General features: G+C 41.1%; 1 protein-coding gene across 3 annotated transcripts; it reads left to right on the top strand.

Moving 5' to 3' along the window:
• The first annotated feature begins 4,443 nt into the window (after positions 1–4,443).
• On the top strand, positions 4,444–19,793 carry OGFRL1 (opioid growth factor receptor like 1). Of its 3 annotated transcripts, XM_048299846.1 has the most exons (8): positions 4,791–4,878; positions 5,173–5,280; positions 6,245–6,331; positions 6,852–6,933; positions 10,120–10,198; positions 10,289–10,355; positions 10,498–10,643; positions 12,623–19,793. In XM_048299846.1, exons 2-8 carry the CDS (start codon positions 5,254–5,256, stop codon positions 13,377–13,379), a joined length of 1,245 nt encoding a protein of 414 aa, XP_048155803.1. In that variant the 5' UTR covers positions 4,791–4,878; positions 5,173–5,253; the 3' UTR covers positions 13,380–19,793. The 3 variants fall into 3 exon arrangements, with proteins under 3 accessions (XP_048155802.1, XP_048155801.1, XP_048155803.1); XM_048299845.1 differs by lacking the exon at positions 5,173–5,280 and having other exon boundaries at positions 4,444–4,878; positions 6,855–6,933; XM_048299844.1 differs by lacking the exon at positions 5,173–5,280 and having other exon boundaries at positions 4,445–4,878.
• Positions 19,794–20,401: the final 608 nt, after the last annotated feature.

The raw sequence follows: 20,401 nt of genomic DNA, 5'->3' as shown, positions 1-20,401 counted from the left end.
CCTCTCTGGTATCCTAGTCAAAGCATCCTCCCAAGATAATGATAAAGTATTACAATTACCTCATTTTTAATAGTTTTTTAACAGTTATCACACGATATACATGCAGCATGAACTTTGAGAAAGCGATGTGGTTTCCATTCCGAAGTCCTTATAAAACTATATCCTCATGAAGGAAAAAAGAGATGGCTTTGATTAATCCATGCTGTTTAAGATGTATATAAATGTATATAATCCAAAGTGAAGTGCTTATTTTTTTATAAGCGTTATGAAAGTCTATATTTGATGTACAGTGGTTTGCAAACCCCTAGGTCTTCTGTTGGTCTTCACCTGTGTTACGTGACAGTCAAACTACTCGACTGAAACAGGTCCTCCTGGCTTTAGGACAGTCATCTTCCATTGTACAGGAATGCTTTAGTGAACTCAAGGGCCATAAATTCACTACCTTTGCAAAAATGACTACCAGTTATGACTGTGAAGTAATGGAATTTATTTTTTTCTAATTAAGATATGTCTTGTGGGAATCTGTTCAAGCTCTCAAATACCACCCTACAAAGCTATTCTAGGTGCTAGAGCCTCTTCATGAATCCTGACTGCCTCTAGTTCACAACCAGAACCAGCAATAATCTGCAACTGTGAAAGAAAACATTGTTCATAGGAAAAATGCATACACCTGGCAAAGGGCAGATTGCCCCACCCTCCCCCCCCCCCCCCGAGCGAAAACCCCAAAATGCCAGGAAAAGAAAAAACCACAGTGGCCAGCTGTGGCGGTGCAGGTGGCTCCAGCCACTCTGTCTCCTGAGGAGAACTCAGACAACCACCTGTGGTGGTCAAGCTTAGCATGTAACTTCAGTCATGGTGAGAACCCATGATTCCCTTCTTCTGCCTTTTGCATCTTTTCTCCCAACTGGTTAATGTTTGGCTTGTTTTATGTATAAAGCTATGAATATTCATTTTTCTTCTTTAATATGTATCAGTTCTAGAAAGTTCTTTGTTCCTCGACGTCCCATTGGATCCTTCCCTAAGTCCCTCCTATGTAATGTTCCAATTGGTTTCCTTCCTGTCAACCCCACCTGCTTGTCTCTATCCCATTGGCTGAGATCCCTTTCCCCACCTATTCTGTACCCAGTATAAGATCCCTGGACCCTCCCGCCAATTGGTCTTTTCGTCCCTGTCTTTTCACGGGAATAAGCCTGCGTGGAACACTTACGGAGAGTCCCCTCTCTCTTTCTTCTTTCCTTTCGCCTGCGTGCCTGCTTAACAGCGACAGGAAGATCCAGCCCCTTTTGGGTGAGGAGCTCTGCCCCTTTTTCATTGTGTGATGGGCACTGAGTGCCGCCTTCCAGAGGGGTTTCAGCGTTGACCTCCGGGCTTCTTTGTGTCGGCACGCGAGGGGTAAAGCCCCCTTCTGCCAGCTCCCAGTGGCTGCAAAACCCCTCCAGCCAGCAACCTGGTGGGGAGAAAAAAATGGTGCCAGCTCCTGTCTCAAGGAAAAAAAAAACCAAAACAAAAGGTTCACACAGCAGCTCGGGCAAAACAGATGGGAACATGGTGAATCTCTGGTGTTGGTCCCCTCTTCACAGAAGATGAAGCTGGTGGATTTGGTGTCTTTTCTCTCACTGGTTCGGTTTTTTCGAGGTCTGGGGCTGAGATGGAGCAGCCCCAGGCCAATTCTTCTTCCATCAGTTGTTCTCTCTGATCTCAGACCAAAACCAAACCATTCCGTTCACTTCAAAAAAAACCCAAAAACAAACAAACAAAAAACCAAAAAAACAAAACCAAAAAAAAAACACCCACCAAACCTGCCAAAGGATTGCTATGGCAGCCTCTCCAAGGCCAGGGAAAGGAAAAAAAACTTTCTTGCCTAAGCTAACAAAAACCAAGCTAGCTAAGTGAGAAAAAAGGACGCAGTCCACATGGCACCATGGATGCCTGGGGAGTGAGGCTTTGAAAAAGCCTGTGGAAGAGCCCCAAGGCTCCCCCCAGACCCACCTTAAAGCTACAGCAACCATTTCTGGGCGTACAGCAGACGATAAGGGAATAGACTAATCATCATAAAATCACCACAAGACACCCATCTTGTAGGTGTTGTTGATTAACCTCCAGTCATCTGGGACCTCCCCAGTTAACGAGGACTGATGGTAAATGATGGGGAATGGCTTGGTGAGCTCTCCCACCAGTTCATTTGACTCCCAGTTCTTAGCAGTGCTCTGAGATCCAGATCTTTTAAAACTCTACCTAAAAATTCTGTGATGAGATTTGGCCGACAGCTTTGAGACTTGGCTGACAGCCTTGCTCTTCAGGTAAAACTGAGCTGTCTATAATAAGGTGCAGTTATTTGCACAAGAAATTCAGCTTTCTTGCAGGAAGATCTTTAGTTTGTGGGATTAACTGCCATACATACTGAATATCATCAAAACCTTCCCCTGATTTTTGATGCACGTGCAAGGCATGCTTTTGAGGCTCCACTGTTCATAATATAAACACAATCACTGTGACGGAACATTGACAAAAGCTGTAGCAGGGGAGAGGAAGCAGAGCTGGTCTATACTGGGCTAGTAGATAGTGGTCAATGGAAGTAGCTGGTCAGCAGGTAGTCAAGAAAAATGTGCTCCAGACATCAGAATTTCTTAAGTCAGTTCCTTCAAACTATGCCAACAGCATGGGAGGAGATACTGTGGAATCAGGAAAGAAATCTGCTTTTCCCCCAAATGAGGTCAAAGAAGAGGGAACTCTCAATGTGCATAAAAATACATAAGCATGAGTGTTACAAAAGACTGTTTCCCCAGCTGCAGCTCTAGCATCTAGTCTTACTGCTTGCCCTCTTAAAACCTCTCTTGTGCCTGCTTGATGGGGATGTTTTATTCTTTATTAAAATGATGTCCACTGACAAAAATGAGAGTGAACTTTCCTGTTCTACATGCATTCCTTAATATCACATATCAAAAAAGTTCCAGTAGATCTCAAAAACCTACGGGGTTGAGGGTGAGGAGGGTGTCTTGGCTTGAGCCACCAGCTTTGATCTTGGGACTGAGTGGGAGTTGCTGGATCCTGAGGGGGGAAGCAGCTGGCATGATGGTGACTAAGGGGTATTGGAAAGGCTAAATGGGCTTTATTAATCTCCATGAAGAGTACAGGAGGAAGAGAACTGTCTCGGCCAAGGCAGGTGATGGTGGGAGGCAGCAGGGGCATGGGCAGCAGAGGTAGACTGGGCTGTATGGCAGGCTCACAGCTCAGCCATGCAGCTGTGACTACATCTAGGTGAGCTGCTACTGCAAATATACTTGCCTGAAACAAGGCCTCACAAACCAGGGCATTCCCAGTAATTTCTTGTCCTTGGTGCCAGTGTGTACAGCTAACATGCTTCAAATGAACCTGAAGGAGGGTTATGTATGAGACTGACATGAGTGCATCTAAGCATGACACTGTGGCAACTTGAGTTAAAATGATCTTTCAGTTTATAGAGAGTAGACAGGGAAACAAGAATATATAGATGAAATCACCTCTATACTGATGATCCTGACATCCAGTTAAAATCTTGGTACCTGCTCTTGAAACGGATGCTAAAACATTCAAGATACAGCAGACAAAAAAGGTGCAACTTTGAGTGAGGGAATGTGAAAGGCAATTTATGGCGAGAGGCTGAAGAAGCTTAACCTGCTTGGTTTACCAAGAAGAGGACTGAGATGAATTGATGATAATACACATCTTTAGGAGTGGTCACCAGACACCACAGAATTGTCTTTAAGGAGAAGGCAGAAATCCCCGAGTGTGACCTGAAGCCTACCATCCCTGGCTAGAAATGAGGAACACATTTTTATGCATGAGGGTGAGAGTAGGCACTGGAACAATGTGCTGAGCCGTCAACTCATCAGGTCTTCTCTTCTGGCAGTGTTTCTGTCCAAAAGGCATGTGCTAGCCAAATACAAAATACACTGTCACTGCCCCTCCAAATCGGTACTTGAACATCATGTTTTATCCCCAAACTCGCAGGAGTTTTAGGAGCAGCTGAAACTGGCTGGTTACCACAGCACTGCCCTCTCCATTCCTGTCTTCTCTAGTACCTGTATACTCCTCGGGGTCTACCTCACCGCAAACCTTCCCATGTCTAGTGGACAGCGGGAGCTTGCACACTGCAGGTGTCACGACCACTTCTGTCACTGAACAAAGCATCTCCACCCCAGACCACTGCTCTGGGGCAGCCGCCATCCCCACTCATCTCGATGAACACCCGCACCTACTTGCTTTCCTTATAACCCTTCAGGGGACACCGCGGCCGCCTCCGGGAAGCGAAATCCCCGCGGGGCGCACCTCCTCGGAGGGGAGACTCCCACTCTCCCTTCGAGCGATGCTTCCCCGGCGCCCGGGCGGCGGCGGGCGGGCCCTGAGTCGCCCCGCCCGACCCCGCGGTGCCGACGGCCCGGTGCCGCCCGGTGCCCGCCGCCAGGGCTGGGCGCGCGTGTTTCTGGTGGAGATCCCGGAGCCTCCAGCTCCGCCCCGCGCGTGTCCGTGGGCTGGGGCCGGGCGGAGGAGCAGCCCCGGCCGCCGCCGCCCCGCCCCGCCATGCCGCAGCCGTAGGCAGCCCGCGGCCGCTCCCAGCCCTCGGCCTCCGCGGCCTCCGGGCCGATGGGCAGCCTGCTGAGCGGGGTCAGCTTCAAGGAGCCCACCACGGTGGAGGACTGCGACTCCACCTGGGAGACCGACTCGGAGCCCGAGGCGGTGGAGCCGCGGCGGCAGAAGGGGGTGTGCGCCGCCGCGGGAGGCGGGGAAGAGCCGGCCGAGCCGCCCGCCGCCGACTGCCGGCCCCGGGAGCCGCCGCCGGCCCCGCCAGCGCCGGAGGACGCGGAGCGGGCAGAGGCGGACGCCGCCAGCCCCGAGCAGGTACCGGCAGCGCCGGGCGCGGCCCCGCCTCGTCCTGCCCTGCCCGCGGGCCCCGCGGCCGAGCGGGGACGGGCCGAGCCGAGCCGAGCGCGGTGTGGGCAGCCCCGCTCCCGCTGCTCTGCGGCACTCGCGGGCCCGCGCTGCTGCCCAGCGCTCGGAGCGGCTGGGGACAGCCAGCACTGCATGTCCACTAAGGACGAGCCCGTTTTTAGCTCTCCCCACCCTTCCCCTGTCATTATTGAGAGAAAATCGAGGCCTTGGTGTCGTTGACATTCCCGCTTCTGCTATTTCCAGGGAAGGCTGTGTTTTAACTTAAATGGAGCGTTGAACGTGGCCTCTTAATTAAACAGGATGAAAATCTGAATATTGGATCCTATGTGGCAATGGAATTGTGACTCCTCGGTGGGTGTGAGGAATTTTCAGAGCGAGTTTCTCTTCTGTAGGAAGCTTTGTAAATGCTGATCTTAAAGAAATAAAGTGTTCTTTTGACAATAATTTTATTTGACTTAGAATGCCATGTAGGGTGGAGCAGCTGGGTCCTTTTTTAGCTTGCTATATATATCGTGTTTTGGTTTAGAGACCATACAAAATTAAGTAAACCTAAGAGTCTTTCCCTTTTCTGCTTGATACATGGTGATACTAGTGCCGAATAACTAAGTGTCAAGGGGTGTTTCTTGTTCAAGCAAGTGTGTTTTGCCTGCAGGTATGGTGAAAGCTGGTCTTGTGAAAGGGGAAATGAACATAGTTGCTTGTTGGTCATTAATGTACAGTTAATAAGCCATGGGATGGGCAATAAGAATGGCATATTCCCAGTGCAATCACAGGAAACTTCCCCTTTTAGGCATGACCTTAACCTATTACATGTGTATTGCAAGCAGTAGAATAAAATTTTTTTAGTAACTATTCATTTTCTTCCACAGGGTGCAGTAAGTCTATGTACACGACTCTTTTTTTTTTTTTTTCAAATAGTATGATTTTCTCCTCAAAATTAGTCGTGTCTCTGCATTTTCAAGTTCAGTCACTTATTTCATCTTGTGCTAGCACTTGCCAAAATTACTTCGAAGTCTTGCATTTGGAAATGACAATCAGCCTGTTGATTTAAGTCAAATTCGGCCTCATTGGAAGGATAATTCATGGTCTTGCTTTTGTATTTTATATTAAATTTTTTAACTTAACTTTAAAGTGTGTTGTGTTAAGTATTGGGTGGGGAAATTTTCAGTGTTTGGCCAAAGAGTAGACAAATACATGCACTTACATTTGTTTGCATTGCTGAAATCCATAATGAAAAGTAATTTTTTTAATATTATACAAATTTGCTGTTTAGGGGGTTTGTGTATGATGATTATCTGCTTTCTAACTGTTTCAGAGTGGTGATGGAACTGAGCTGACAGCCAAGCCAAAGAGAAGCTTCTACGCAGCAAGAGATTTATACAAGTACCGACACCAGTACCCAGTAAGAATATTTTATGGTTTAAAATTGCCTTTCCAGTAAAAAACATTCTTAAACCTTTGTGTTGTCCAATAAGTACAAGAAATGAGAATCAAAAAGCTGATACAGAGGCCCAACATATGTGAGTGGGAGAGACGCAATGTCTTCTCATCCTGGGTAAACATGCAAACACATGAGATGTGTAAGCCTGGGAACTGTGGTAGGAGCCCAGGAAAAGGCTTGTGCCTTGGATATCAAAGATGGTAGATTATAGAGTTTGCCTGACTTATTATTTGTCTCTCAAGTTCCCTGAGACTGAAGGGAGGGTGCTGCTATGCTGCTGCTGCCTCAGTAGGAGAAGGTACCAGCTCGAAAGAACTTCCAGATCCTTAAACTGAGACTTTAAGTGCATGAGTAGAACTCAGTGGTTCCTAAAAGGCTGAAATTTTTTTGTCCTTAAATTATTCAAAGAGCCCAGTGTCACTTTCTGGATAACCTTGGTAGGTTTTCGTAGGCTGATAATGTCCCATTTCCTTTCTTTTAGCAGAACTTTAAAGATCTCCGGTATCAAAATGACTTGTGCAATCTCCGGTTTTACAAAAATAAAATCCCGTTTAAACCTGATGGTGAGTAATCTGCGACAGTAACGGTGATAACAAAAGAATGCTCACTAATGATAGCAGCAAATTGAAACAGTGGTGATAATTGCAGCAAACTGAAGGTGTATCGTAATATATTGTACAACATGAACCTCCCATGTTGGAGTAGCACATTGTGATAACACGAGAGCAGGTTGTGCTTAAAAACAGAGTTAGCTTTCACTCTAGGGAGGTGGTGCTTTTCTTAGACATTATCAGCATGAAGTAGTACAGGGCGTTGTTAGTACCACTGGTTTGTGGCCGTGGCAGTACCTTTTATTAAACAAAGATAAAGTTCTTCCACTATATTGCACAAACTTGCTGCTTGAATAGGAGTGGCAGCAATCTAAGAGTGTTATCCCTAGAACTGTGTAAGAGGAAAAAAATGTGCTTTAATCTTGTGTGAGATTATTGCAATAACAATAACAAAGGCATTTTTCGGTGTCCCTAGTAGTTCTGGTAGTGGAGCAGGAACCTCATATGCAGCATTCTGCACAAACACAGGAGAAGCTGAAAGATGACAAGCCCTACTCTAGAGAGTTTGCAGTCGACGTATGAGAGAGAAGAGGGTAGCAGACAGATCAGGAAGCAGGAGGAGACAATAAAGCAATCTTGGTTAGGATGATAGACAGGAGTCTCAGCACATGAGAGCTTAACCATTAGCAAAAAAGACAAATTGCAGGCCAAAAATAAGCTTTTCAGAGTTTTGAAAGAATGATGACAAGGTTATTTTGAAGGTGTTTGCAGAAGGATCCTCTCAGAATGAGAGCAGCTCAGTAGGAAATAGCAAAGTGCACGTTGGAGTGCAGAAGGAGTGAGACGTGTAAGCTGCCTCTGAGGCAGGATCCTGTTGGAAACAGAATCAGTCTCATAGCAACAAATGGGTTCTGATAAGGTAGTAAGGGACAGGTCACAAAGGCTTTAGAAATAAAGGTGTATAGTTTTTGTTTGATGTTATAGAACAGGGTTTCAGGATGGAAGAATGCAAAGCAAAAAAAAAGGGTCAGTATAAAAAAGATACAGTCTAGAAAGATGGTCTTACCAGCATTCAGAGTAGCTGCATTCAGCAACACTCAGGGTAGATGTAAGCATGGCAAGAAAGCACTTTTCAAGGTCAGGAAGAAGGATGTTGAGATGCAAAATGTGAGAGTTTGGATAGGAAGCTGAATGGAAAGGAACGTTATACAGAAGGTTGTAAAGATACACATACAGGAAAGTTGAAGATGAGAGCTGTTCATAGACAAGATAGTGGTAATACCCTTAGCAAGTGAGAAAATAACTCAGGTTGTGAAAGAAAGATAAGACTTTTGCGCTAACCAACTCGAGCTTTATCTAGATACCCATAGGCAGATTCTTTTAGTCAGTTTTAGCTTGACTGCAAGAAGAGATAGGTCTGTGAATGGCCAGTAAAGAGGTAGCAGATTTGGGAGACATTACACAGAGAACAGATACAAAAAGGAGGCGAAGGGCACTGAGGTCTGTGTGAACCTGGGAACCATATGGATCCGAAACTAAAAGAAAAGGTTGTGGGAAGAACTCCTTTAAGGACCAAAATGAAGGAGCAGTTCAAGAGGATTAGCTACAAGTAGAGAGAGTCGTGAAAGCTAGAGGAGCTTTCCCTCCAAAAATTTGTAAAGAGTAGCATTTCTCATAGTATTCCAGGAGAAAGCCACAGTTAGTAATGTCAAAGGTAGCTGATAAGCCACAGAGGCTGACGTGTTGTTGGCTGTGAGCTCTGGTTGTGCAGAAGTTTGTATTGAGAATGGAAAAGAGTAACCCCTCCTTGACCCAAGTCTGTGTATGTGTGAGAGTGTTTGGAGGGAATCTTAGCTACCATGTTAAGGACTGAAATACTGGAGAATGTTGTTAAAAAAACCCCAAAACATTTCTAGTGCAATACTAGATCTGAAGTTTAGTTCCATGACCTACAGATTTAGCTTGTGGTTCTAGATCAGAGCTGGCCTGTTTGTCTCTCTGCCCTGGGACTGAGCAACAGGTTTTCCAATACTTGAAATACAGGTTGGATACAATGCAGTGATGGCGAAGGTCCTCTTCCCATGGTCCTGTTCAGCCTTGCCTACACTGGAAACCCCATGTTCTTAGTAGCCTTTTAGACTGGCTGCTTTCTTCACTTCTTAAATAAAAGTATTAAGTGTGTCCTCCTTTGCCATTGAGACCCAAATGAAAATTTTCACTGGGGGAAAGAGGCATCTTAAATGTATAGTAGGAGACTATCTACCTGAGGCTTTGGGTTTTTTAGGCTGCTCCTATGCTATTTGACTTTGGGAGAGGCTGTCCAGCAGTACTAAAACTGTTGTTGGTTTCAGAATAGAAAGAGACAAACACAGTGCTCATTCATGGAAAGATATTGTACAGGTTTGGGAACAAGGATCATCCTTTTATGTACTTTGTATATCTGTGTAGTACCTGGAAAAGTGCCCTGGCCCATGACTGAATTTCGTGAGCACAGTCTCAGTGTGATGCTTGGCCACCATTAGTTGAGAAAGATTTCCCAATCATAATGTTATTTGCAGCTGGAGAGATTCCTGGTATGGGAGATTTCATAAAGAATTGAGGCTTTGTTCTATGAGGATTAGATGGATGGATAAGATAGATAGACAGATAGATGCAGAGTTTTGTCATGTAAAAGCAATGACAGGTGATTCACAGTGCAGTATTTTATGGAAGCAGTTTGTTAATTACCGGTCAGTGTTATAAAGGGATCTATGACATGAGAACTCTTGGATATATTTTACAGAAGTTGCTGCCACATACCTTCACCTGTTAGTAACCCAGTATAAGTCAGTTGGTTTTGTTTATATTGTTATTGTTTATATTATTGTTTATTGTTTATATTATTTTGTATTAATAATATTTTATATTATTTGTATTACTTTATATTATTAAACAATATAATATTGTTTATATTATTTTGTTTATATTTATTTATATTGACATTTTATAAATTCCTTATTTTTAATTATGTTTTAGTAAATAAATTAGTTTTAAATTTAAATTAATTAATGTATGGCTGCAATAGACCTTATTTCACATAGTATTTGAAAGAGAATTAAAGTATGTGTTGTATCATTGTGTTAACATGGCATGTACTTTATGTAGCTGAGTGCTGGTTTTGATGGCTGCCTAACAGCTTTTCAAATTATTTTTACACAGGGGTTTATATTGAAGAAGTCCTAAATAAATGGAAAGGAGACTATGAAAAACTGGAACATAACCACACTTACATACAGTGGTTGGTCACTTATTACCTATTTCTGTTTCAAAGCATTAATTTGATTAAGTATTCTTATACTGAGCCATAATGCACTTCTTCTTTTACCAGGCTTTTTCCACTGAGGGAACAAGGTCTGAACTTCTATGCTAAAGAATTAACTACATATGAAATTGAGGTAATACAAATTGAGCTCAATACAAACCATCACAGTAATTTCGATACATAACTGCTTTTTGTTATGTAGAGTTGTCTTACTCAATGCAGAAGTACTCCGTTTAGTACCACTTAGAATCTTGGACATATTCTTTGTCTATTAGGAATTCAAGAAAACAAAAGAAGCAATTAGAAGATTCCTTTTGGCTTACAAAATGATGTTGGAGTTTTTTGGAATAAAGCTAATTGATAAAACTGGAAATGTAGCACGAGCTGCTAACTGGCAAGAAAGATTTCAGCATTTGAATGAGTAAGTAATGACATTCACTTGACTTGCTAGAATTGCTATAGAATCTCTATATCCTTTTGTTTTCTAGAGAAAGCAAAGATATTTTTTCCAAAGACTGCCAGAAAAAAAAAGTGAAAAATAAATAGTTGATGCCTGGTTTGTGCATCTCTCTGTACATTCCTCCTTCCCCTTTTTTGATTGTTCTTCTCACCCATTACCAGTTGGACTGGTGTCATTGAATTCCTTGAAAATACACTTTAGATGGTGCTGAAGAAGATCCCAGCTCCAAACTAATTTGTCATGTGACTGTATGTGTTTTCACCCAATCCCAAAGTGCTGCTTCTCACTTGGAAAAAAATAAGTGGCTTATCTTTGTATTTACACTTCTTTTTAAGAAAGATCCAATTCTCCGCACCTGTATGAAAGTTAAGTAACAAGATTTCCCTCCCTCCTCAAAACACGAAATACTATGTATTTAAATATTTTAAATTGAAATGCTGATCTGGAAACGTTTAGACATGCATTAAGTCAAACTTTGGCCCAATGTTGAGCAAATTATATCAGTTGCTTTTCATTGGTATTGTGTGGATCCTGAGTTTGCACTGAATTTTGTCTCATAGAGATTAATTGTACCAAAACCTCCTTTCAAATCTTGAGCTCACTTTCTTGTATCTCTGACCTTAGAGCTGCAGATTGTTTTCTTGCAGCATTTTGTTCTTCTGTCATGATGAAAGCTTGTAGGTACAATTGCTGATGGATTCCAGGTGAATAGTGGGAATAATTTGTGAATAATTTTACTTAAACATTATATGAGCCAATGGGTGTGGCCTCAGACTCAGGCCACAGATGAAACAGGCTTTCAGGAAGTCGAAATGTTAGTGCATGTTTTTACTCCTCTTCTTTCCAGTGAGTAGCTACAGTTTTAAGTCAGGATTTGGGACTCTCTCTACCTAATTTTATCAATCTAAAATTCAAACTTAAAAGTTTTACTGCATACTAAGGTGTACTTTACGAGGGAAAGAGCTTTTCACAAGCACTTCCAGAAGACAGTCCATTCATTTTATCTTAGGTATTTCCTACAACAGTGGGACTTACTCTGCAGAGATGCCTGTTTTTCCCGCAGCACTGACTGTGTCTGTAGTGCAGGTACTAGTCTAGACTGGAGACCCAGCTTTTAAATAACTTGAGTGAAGTGCAATAAACCCTGGTCAGTAGCTACACTATAAATACACTATAAACCCTGTAGTTTACAAAGTGACTGGGTTTTCTCCCCTGAAAGAGAACAGCATAGAATCTTTAAGGTTGGAAAATATCTCTGAGATCATTGAGTCCAATCTTTGACCAAACACCACCATATCAACTAAACCATAGTACTGAGTGCCACATCTAATCATCTTTTGAACACTTCCAGGGGTGGTGATTCTACCATTTCCCTGGGCAGCCTGTTCCAATGCCTAACCACTCTTTCAGGGAAGAAATTTTTCCTAATATCCAACCTGAACCTCCACTTGGTGCAACCTGAGGCTATTTCCCCTTGTCCTGTCACTTGTTGCCTTGAACAAGAAACTGGCCCCCCTTGCCACAGTCTCCTTTCAGGCAGTTGTAGAGAGCAGTAAGGTCTCCCCTGAGCCTTTGTTTCTCCAGAATAAATAACCCCATTATCTTTAGCTGCTCCTCATAGGACTTGGGGGTTCCATACCCTTCACCAGCTTTGTTGCCCTTCTCATACAGCACAAGGAACAAAAATCAGTGCATGTTTGATTTTATGTTCTCTCAGCCCTCTCCCCCAGTGCTTTTTACAAACACTAATTTTCACTCACAACATCCTAGCAAAGGAGGTGCTAGTAAGCTTCAGCAGCTTTGAGAAATTAAAATACAGGAAGTCTGAAGTACATACCTGAAGTGATAAAAATGACTGAGGAATTGCAGTTCCAGTTCTATGTTTGTAAAGTGTTTTTTTTTCTGATTCAATAGAATTTTTTTACCCATTTCTTTTGAAGGTCTCAACATAACTACTTGAGAATCACTCGAATTCTGAAAAGTCTTGGTGAACTTGGATATGAGAGTTTCAAATCTCCTCTGGTAAAATTTATTTTGCATGAAGCTCTTGTGGAAGATACCATTCCCAACATTAAGCAAAGTGCTCTAGAATATTTTGTGTATACTATTAGAGACCGAAGAGAAAGGAGGAAACTGCTGAGATTTGCCCAGCAACATTATACACCCTCAGAGCATTTTATCTGGGGACCCCCAAGAAAACAGAAGTCAGAGGGAAGCAAAGCAAATAAAAAGCCAGCATCTCCAGTTTCTATTCCCAATAGTCATATTTCTAAGCATAAGAAACCAAAAGAGCCCAAGAATACATCAGCAAGTGGAAGTTCAGCTGGTAAAACAACTGAAGAAAGAAAGGTAGAATTCACAAAAAATGGGGAAGAAAATGATCAGGATGAACAAGAAGTGAACTGTGATGCTGTTAGGCAGAACGACAGTGAAAAGAACAGTGACACTGATACCAGCCAGCTTTCAAAATCAGAAGAAAATGATACTTCAGACAGAAAGGAGGACGCTTCTCATTCCAAAAAAGATGATGAAAATCTGAACAATGACTGTGGAAATCACCCAGGAATTACAGAGAAAGATTTATGTAACGCTGAGAATTCTTCAAATGACACATCAGCAGATCTACAAGATAACCTTGATAAGGATACACTTTCAGGGGGGACCACCACAAAAACTAAGGATGAACTCAAACCATGAGTCTGAGATTTAAAAAAATCTTTGTTTCACATTGAATGAAGCAAATTATTCGTTGCTCCTTCATTTTGGTTGAAATTTCCATCTAGTGTAAGTTCACGAGACTATGCTTGTTGCAAATGCATCAGATTAGGCTTCTATTGTAGGTTAATGAATTTTGTTTTTTTCAACGTCAGTTTATCAGCAGTCAGCCAGGTGTGTCTCTTTAAAACAATTGTGCATACTGAAAGCTAAGTAATTCATTATCTTTTCCAGACAGATTGCACAGAAAAGCTTATCTACTTTTTAAAATTCATGCAGTAGTAAAAAATTAAAGTGTAACAACTAAAAAGGCTTGGAACATCAGAATTTTTAAGTTTCTTTTAAGTTTGCTTTAAGTTTTGTTTTCCATTTATGAAATTACTAGAAATTATTTCAAGAACACAGTTTTTACCCTAGTGGGTTTTTTTTTGGAATCTATGGTCATGATTAATAGCAGTATTTGCACAGCATCTTTTACCTTAGATTAGCATCTTTGTTGGAGGCGCTTAACAGTGGATAGCATATATCATGTCCTGTCCAGCTGGAAATCACTGTACACTGAATAAAAGTTTTAACTTAAAAAGAAACTGTATCCACAGCTTTTGGATACAAGGGAAGTTGCACTTTAGACTTCTTGTAGTGCCTGTTAAATTCTCCCTTCTCTTGACTCATTTGTTACAACTAATCTGGGGGGAGGCATCTCTTTGATGACTCAAATTTGGTCCCAGTTTGAAAGCTCTCTATTGATCAGCTGTAATAAGACAACATCCCCAGCTGGGTTCAGTACCTGGAAAGCCTCTGGACAGCTGAAAACAGTGTCTTCACCACAAAGCACTGCCTAATCAGCAAAGCCATCAGAGAAAAGGTCACCAGGCATGTCAAGTTGGGTCTTACTTGAGCTTCGATGTTTCTTGTTCAGTTTTGGTAGGATCTGCACAATGCAGAGTCACCCGTTGCTGGTCTCAAAGACAAAGGCAGTCCTGATGCTTCTTTCCAGCTGTCTGTTTCCTCTCTTTGCTCTCTATCATAAGTCTCTCACAGTTTTTTATGTTATTTTGATAATCAGCAGAAACTTAAGGCAGGCCAGTCTGTTGTGTATACTATTAGAGACTGAAGAGAAAGGAGGAAACTGCTGAGATTTGCCCAGCAACATTATACACCCTCAGAGCATTTTATCTGGGGACCCAACAAGTAGGAATTTCACTATTGAGATCTTTCCCAGCTTCTGCTGAAGAACTGTCTGCTTTCCCTGAGTAGCTGCTTCTGATTTTCTGCCCTTCAAGTCAAACAAGGTAGTACCCAGCATGTTAGTTGTGCAGAATATGCATTAAAACATAAGGCAGGTACAACTCACAATTCCTACAGTCCTAAAATACTCTAAAACTTCTGTATGTATTTTCTGTTTAAAAGTGTATGTATTATCCCCTGCTTTTAATGTATTTCTGATTAAATGTTATGAGGCAAGAGGCTGACTACAGTTTGAGTGTCAGAATACTACAGGACTTTTTTCAAGTCTTATAACTCAAAATGATGAAGTTTTCAGGGGTATCAGAGCATAGACAAAATGTCTTGTATTCTGTTTTTCTAGTGCCCATCATGGCAATGCATCATCCATTGTTTTCCCCAGGTAGCGCTGGTTCTTGGGATCAAATAGAGTGGCAGTTAGGGATCTTGATCCCTATGGACAAAGATTAGGCTCTTCTCATCCTAAAGAAGCAGGGAAGCAGGAAAATGTATTTCTCCTTCTGTGCTGACTTGTGAGGAAAGGAACTTACATACATGGATTTTTTTTAGGGTAACCCAGATCATTCAAGTAGGCATTAAGTCTGTCTGAGCAGAAATGCCCCAAAGAGTTCCAGCCACCACTTTTTTAAGGCCAGAAAGATCCTGAGAAGCCTTTCACTTTTCCCTGGACTTGAACTGGGATCCCCTTGTTCATGTTTGCCTTTGACCTTCAGAACAGAAGGGGAAGGAAATGCTGTGATAAAACTGGTCTGTGTAGTTAAGGACTCTGCCCTTCCACGTGTGCAAAGGGAGGACATTTCATTTTCTGCCTATGACTTTTTCAGTCTTGAGTGCCTAACCATGCAAATTTCATAGAGTTGTTTTTACATAGCTATTTCTTGAGTACCATAGGGAAAATTGATACCCTGTGTATAAGGAACAAAACTATAGCATAAGTAGCTATACAGAGCCTTCAATTTATGGACTTTAGTATTAATGTTCAACACTTTACAGAAAATGCAGAGTATTGAAGTGAAATAAGGGATGCTGGAGGTGTTATATTTATATTGTAATTTGATTGAATATCGATGACCTCAGGAGATCTTTCATCTACTGAAAAAGAAAATCTTGCTCTGATTTTAAACAAAGTTCTTGGGATGTGCGTCCAGAAGGTTTCTCTGCAGTATTCTGTTATGGTGACACAGCTCTCACATGCTTACTAGTTCAATGTTCGTAATTAAGTACTTAAAATACTTTTAATCTGACAGAGCTGTCTGCCTTAAGGAGCCAGGGTATCTGAAAATACTGTCAAGAACTTTGGCACTTACACCTGTATTAGCTCTGCAATTTTTTATCTTTTTTTTTAAAATCCACAACTCAATATATTTCTCTCAGTTTTCATAGAAGAGTAGTGGCATATCAGTGCCTACAAAGAACTGTGGGGACTATATAAGTGAGGGGTTTTGTGTCAGATGGGCTCCTGCACTCTCTAATCCTTGTTTTACAGCTTTATCAACAGAATTACTCCCATGGGACACTTCAGCTTTAACTAACAAATTCTGCTGTATGTAAAATGTGACAGTTCATCATTCTTTTCATAGAGGAATTTTTTCTTCTGATTTTGTAAGTACTGAAAAGAAGGATTTATTGCAGGGCAATCATACAGTTTAGCATCCCATTGAGATTTGTGAGGACCAAGTGGGTGCACTGTATGCATTTTTGTTACAGAATCATGGCCTTAGCAACCAGAAGCACCCTGTGCTTGAAGTTTCTAAGTATTGGTTTTCAGGTTTATATACAGTATATATATGTGTGTTGAAATTATTGTATTCTCAAAAATGCCAGTACATAGTTGTTTAACCATTACTTCAGGAACTGAGTGTATGCAAAGAAAGTCAAATCATTTGCTCACTGTTAAATTTCTTTTTGTCTTGCTATATGCTTAAGTATTCAGGGATTTCTGTGTACTTACTACAGTAGTGTATTTTGGCCCAGTGTTTGACTAGATCTGAGCTGTTCATATGTTAATTGAACAGAACCTCCCATAGGAAGGTCTTTTCCTAGTAAGTACATCTGAGTAGCCGCTGGTACTGTTAAGTGGGAGTAGTGTGTACATGCACATGCCCGTGAATTTGACTTTAAGGATCTTTTGGTGAGGGGATATGAATGTGCGACTTGAAACAATGTTACTGAGTACACAGATGCAAGTGAAGGCGATCATTCAAATCATGCAAAAATGCAGCACTTTAAGATTAGTTACAGCTCTGTGCCCTACTATGCCAGACACAACTGTGCCTCAGTACCTGATACTGTGTTGGTGCACAGACTGAAGGCTTGGGTACACGAGGTGTGCAGCACAGACCATTCAAAGCAGAAGAGTAGTGACATGTGCACATATCTAGGAGCAGGTCTGAGGTCTTCGTGTTCATGTTACTCAAATAAAATCCTGAAGGATGCTAAAAATTAGTGCAATAAGCCTTTGAGAGCTGTTCCCTGGCTTGGGTCAGCTCCTCAGTTTTCTGCTCTAAGATTGCAGCACGCTCATGTATTAGGTATTTGTATAATCATTGTTAATATTTCATGTAACCTAGTGTAAGCCTCCCTGAACTATTCCAGGATAATTCTAATAATCTGCAGTTGCATATATCTGTACTATAAACAGAAGGTTTACAGACCTTAGAAGTTTGTATAATGTTGATGGATGATCCAGTGAGGTAAGACAAGTGACATTTACTGGATTTAAAGGGAAAGCATTTCTTGTTTGTTTTTAAATAAAATTTATGTATATCTGTTTAATTGGGAGGGTTTTTTTACACCTTTCTTCTTCTGACAGTTGTGATGGTACTGATCCCAATTTATAGTAAGTTATACATGTTTAAGTGAAAATGTAATTTTTTTATACCACACTTTTTCAGGAAACATATAATATTGAATTTCCTTGACAAAAGCTGTATTTATGAATAAGATGCAAGTATGTGAAGCAAGTTTTGCCATTAATAAAAGTGTGACGATACCATGCTGATGATGTATGTTGTCCTCAGAATTGCCAGTGTGGATCAGAACCAAAGATGTTTCTAGCCTTGTGTCCTGCCTCCAGCAGTGGCCACCAACAGATGGTGTGAAAGAAAGAAACTATACAGTGATGCCATTTTTCTCCAGGAATTTTTTGGTTTTTAACTCATGGTTTCTTTCAGCCTCTACACTCTCTTGTGGCTTTGAGTTCCATGTTTTAATAATGTTTTGTGTGGAGAAGGTGATCGCTTATTTGTCTCCGATCTGTTTATTCAAGAATTGCTACTGCATTTGAACACTACTAAAAGTACTGCAAGATGAAGAGTAATCCACTTCCAGTCAGTTTTTAAACACCATGGGAGATTCTAATGACAAAATACTTGTTTTTAAGCTGAAGATGTCTGCTGAGGCAGAAACTTGTCCTAAGCTGATTTCAATGCTACCTTACTTGTCCCTTCTGACTACATTTTTACACATAAATCCTTTTGTAGACTAGTATTAAAAGTGTAGATTAAGTGTTAAAAGTCAGATTCCAACTGCAGAACCAGGGTTGATTTATTTTTTTCTTACTGGTGTGAAAGCAAAATCAGTCAAATGGAAAACCTATTCCTAGCCCACATGTGAGTGAGGTACCTCTGGATTTGGAGCAACCAGCATCAATGAATCTAACATTGTGATCATGTAGAAGATAGAAGTACTCTCTGGGGTTTGCTGAGAACCATACTCATCATTCCACATTTTGGTAATTTGTTTTGATACGTGTTCACAGTTCCAGTTTTAACTGGAGTAACTGCTCAAAAGGTATTTTTGATGGCTATCAGAGTCTGAAAATGAGGGATGGGTCAAAAAAGGCCTAAGCATGTACCCACCCCCCCCCCCCCCCCCTAATTCACATTATGGTCAACACCATAGATTCACTACCAACAGATATTTAGATGCAGTTCTCCAAGGGGAGTGTAAACTGTGTCTCTGTAATATCTTTGTGCTCGATATTGCCTATGAACTGTTTCTTTTCCTGAAAGCTGTTTTTCCTTTACAGCCCTTGTTTTTAAGTACACTTACTTAGGACCTTTGGTGAAAGCAAGAATTTACTTTAAAGAATAGGTTTATTACATGCTGTATGTAATGGACTCCTAAAATGCAGTTCAAAAGCTATAGAGATCAATTCAGTAGAGACCTTGTCTGGCTTTACACTGTAATCACTTCTATATTTATTTTCAAAAGCATTATGCTGTTTGCTGTAAGATAAAAATGTGAGAATTGGCAAATTGTTCTGAAAGAAGTCTCTTCTTAGAAATGTGGCTCTTTAATCCTACCACGCTTACAAGCTCAGTGGCATATTCATCAACTAAAGTTTATTGTGAAATATACTGAATGTACTTACTACTGTGGCTAACCACGTGAAAATTATTGTTTTGCAGTAAAAAAGGTTATGGCACTTATATTTTTGGGATCTGCTGCAGCATGTTTGCTAGTCATTAGTTGCTCTTTTTTCTCTGTGTTTTAACGTATTCCACGGTCATTTGCCCTTTATGGAGTTAGATTTTGGCAACAGATGATTAAGTGTAGTTTTGCACTGATAAAATTTGAAAATATCATAGATTTCATTGTTCAAATGTATTCTAAGAAAAAAGTGCAGTAAAAAGAAAAAAATCCCAAAGCCCAACAATTTTTACTTGCAAAATGGAACAGCTCTATGTCAGTTTTTATGAATGGTCCTGCTCTCTTCTCTGTATTCCTTTGCAGTGTTTAATTACAGAATGCCATGCATGTTTGGTAGTACCAATACCATATGTATGTGGTAAGAGTGGTAACCAGTTTCTGGATTTGTAATGCACTATAAAGAGATATTTTATAATTCTGTAACTGTATGGCAGTGTTATGCCAAAAAAAAAATTGTATAAACATAAAAAGCAATAGTTTATGTTGCTTACTGCTATATTTTAAATCATTTGTAAAATGAAATACTTGGATTTCCTTTCAGGTAAATATATTTTTAATAATAGCTGCCAAAAACTCTGAACTAATAAAGCGTCTTCACTTAGCAGCATTGTTTTAGCAACATGTACAAATATTGTGTAGCTCTACTAATGTGTAATTGCTGTTTGGCACTTGTTTGTATAGTCTTCTGTAAATATATTAACACTTAAAAGTAGGGAATTAAAGGCTCTGGTCCTCCTTTTTTTCGTCAGTGGCAAAATGACCATGGATAGTAGAGGAATGAGGGAAGGGCCAGAGTCAGCTTTTCTAAAAGTCCATGGTTTGTTTTTTAATTTAAGAAAAATGTATACTATGAAAACACTGTTAACATTAAAGAGTAAAATATCCACTATGATCATGCAGGCATAAATCCTCTGGAGCAGTGCCAAAACCAGGCTACTGCTGCTTAAATGTAGCAGGGAAACATTTAACCTGCTGGTTTTATTTATCCTACAGCTGAAGCTGTAGGATTGGATAGCTTCAGCTCTGATTTTGTAGTAAGCTGTTACTCACATGGTGTGACTGTAGATGTATGAAACTCTATAAAGGGCCCAGCAGATTTGGAAAGGGTTTCCTAATCTCCCATGTTTCTTCTTAAAGAGGAGAAACAGGTTCTCCTTACATAGAAGGAGGACTTCCCATGTGGTGTGTGTCTCAAATCAAGCTTGCTGTTAAGATGGCTCTATTAACCTACTTCCATGTTGTCAGGTCACCCAGGGATGGCACTGAACTCCTAGCCAATAACGTGATGTGTCAGCCTGTTGGTCTCCCCAGAAAACTCAGTTACG

Source organism: Corvus hawaiiensis, chromosome 3 (assembly GCF_020740725.1).
Source record: "Corvus hawaiiensis isolate bCorHaw1 chromosome 3, bCorHaw1.pri.cur, whole genome shotgun sequence".
Taxonomy (NCBI): domain Eukaryota; kingdom Metazoa; phylum Chordata; class Aves; order Passeriformes; family Corvidae; genus Corvus; species Corvus hawaiiensis.
The sequence above is the reverse complement of the archived record's forward strand: the minus strand, read 5'-3'. Positions and strand labels throughout refer to the sequence as shown.

Coding starts and splice junctions, on each gene's coding strand:
- OGFRL1 (XM_048299844.1), top strand. CDS start 4,624: ATGGGCAGCCTGCTGAGCGGGGTCAGCTTCAAGGAGCCCACCACGGTG. Junction 6,934..10,119: donor AATCCCGTTTAAACCTGATG/GTGAGTAATCTG, acceptor ATTTTTACACAG/GGGTTTATATTGAAGAAGTC. Junction 10,199..10,288: donor AACCACACTTACATACAGTG/GTTGGTCACTTA, acceptor TTCTTTTACCAG/GCTTTTTCCACTGAGGGAAC.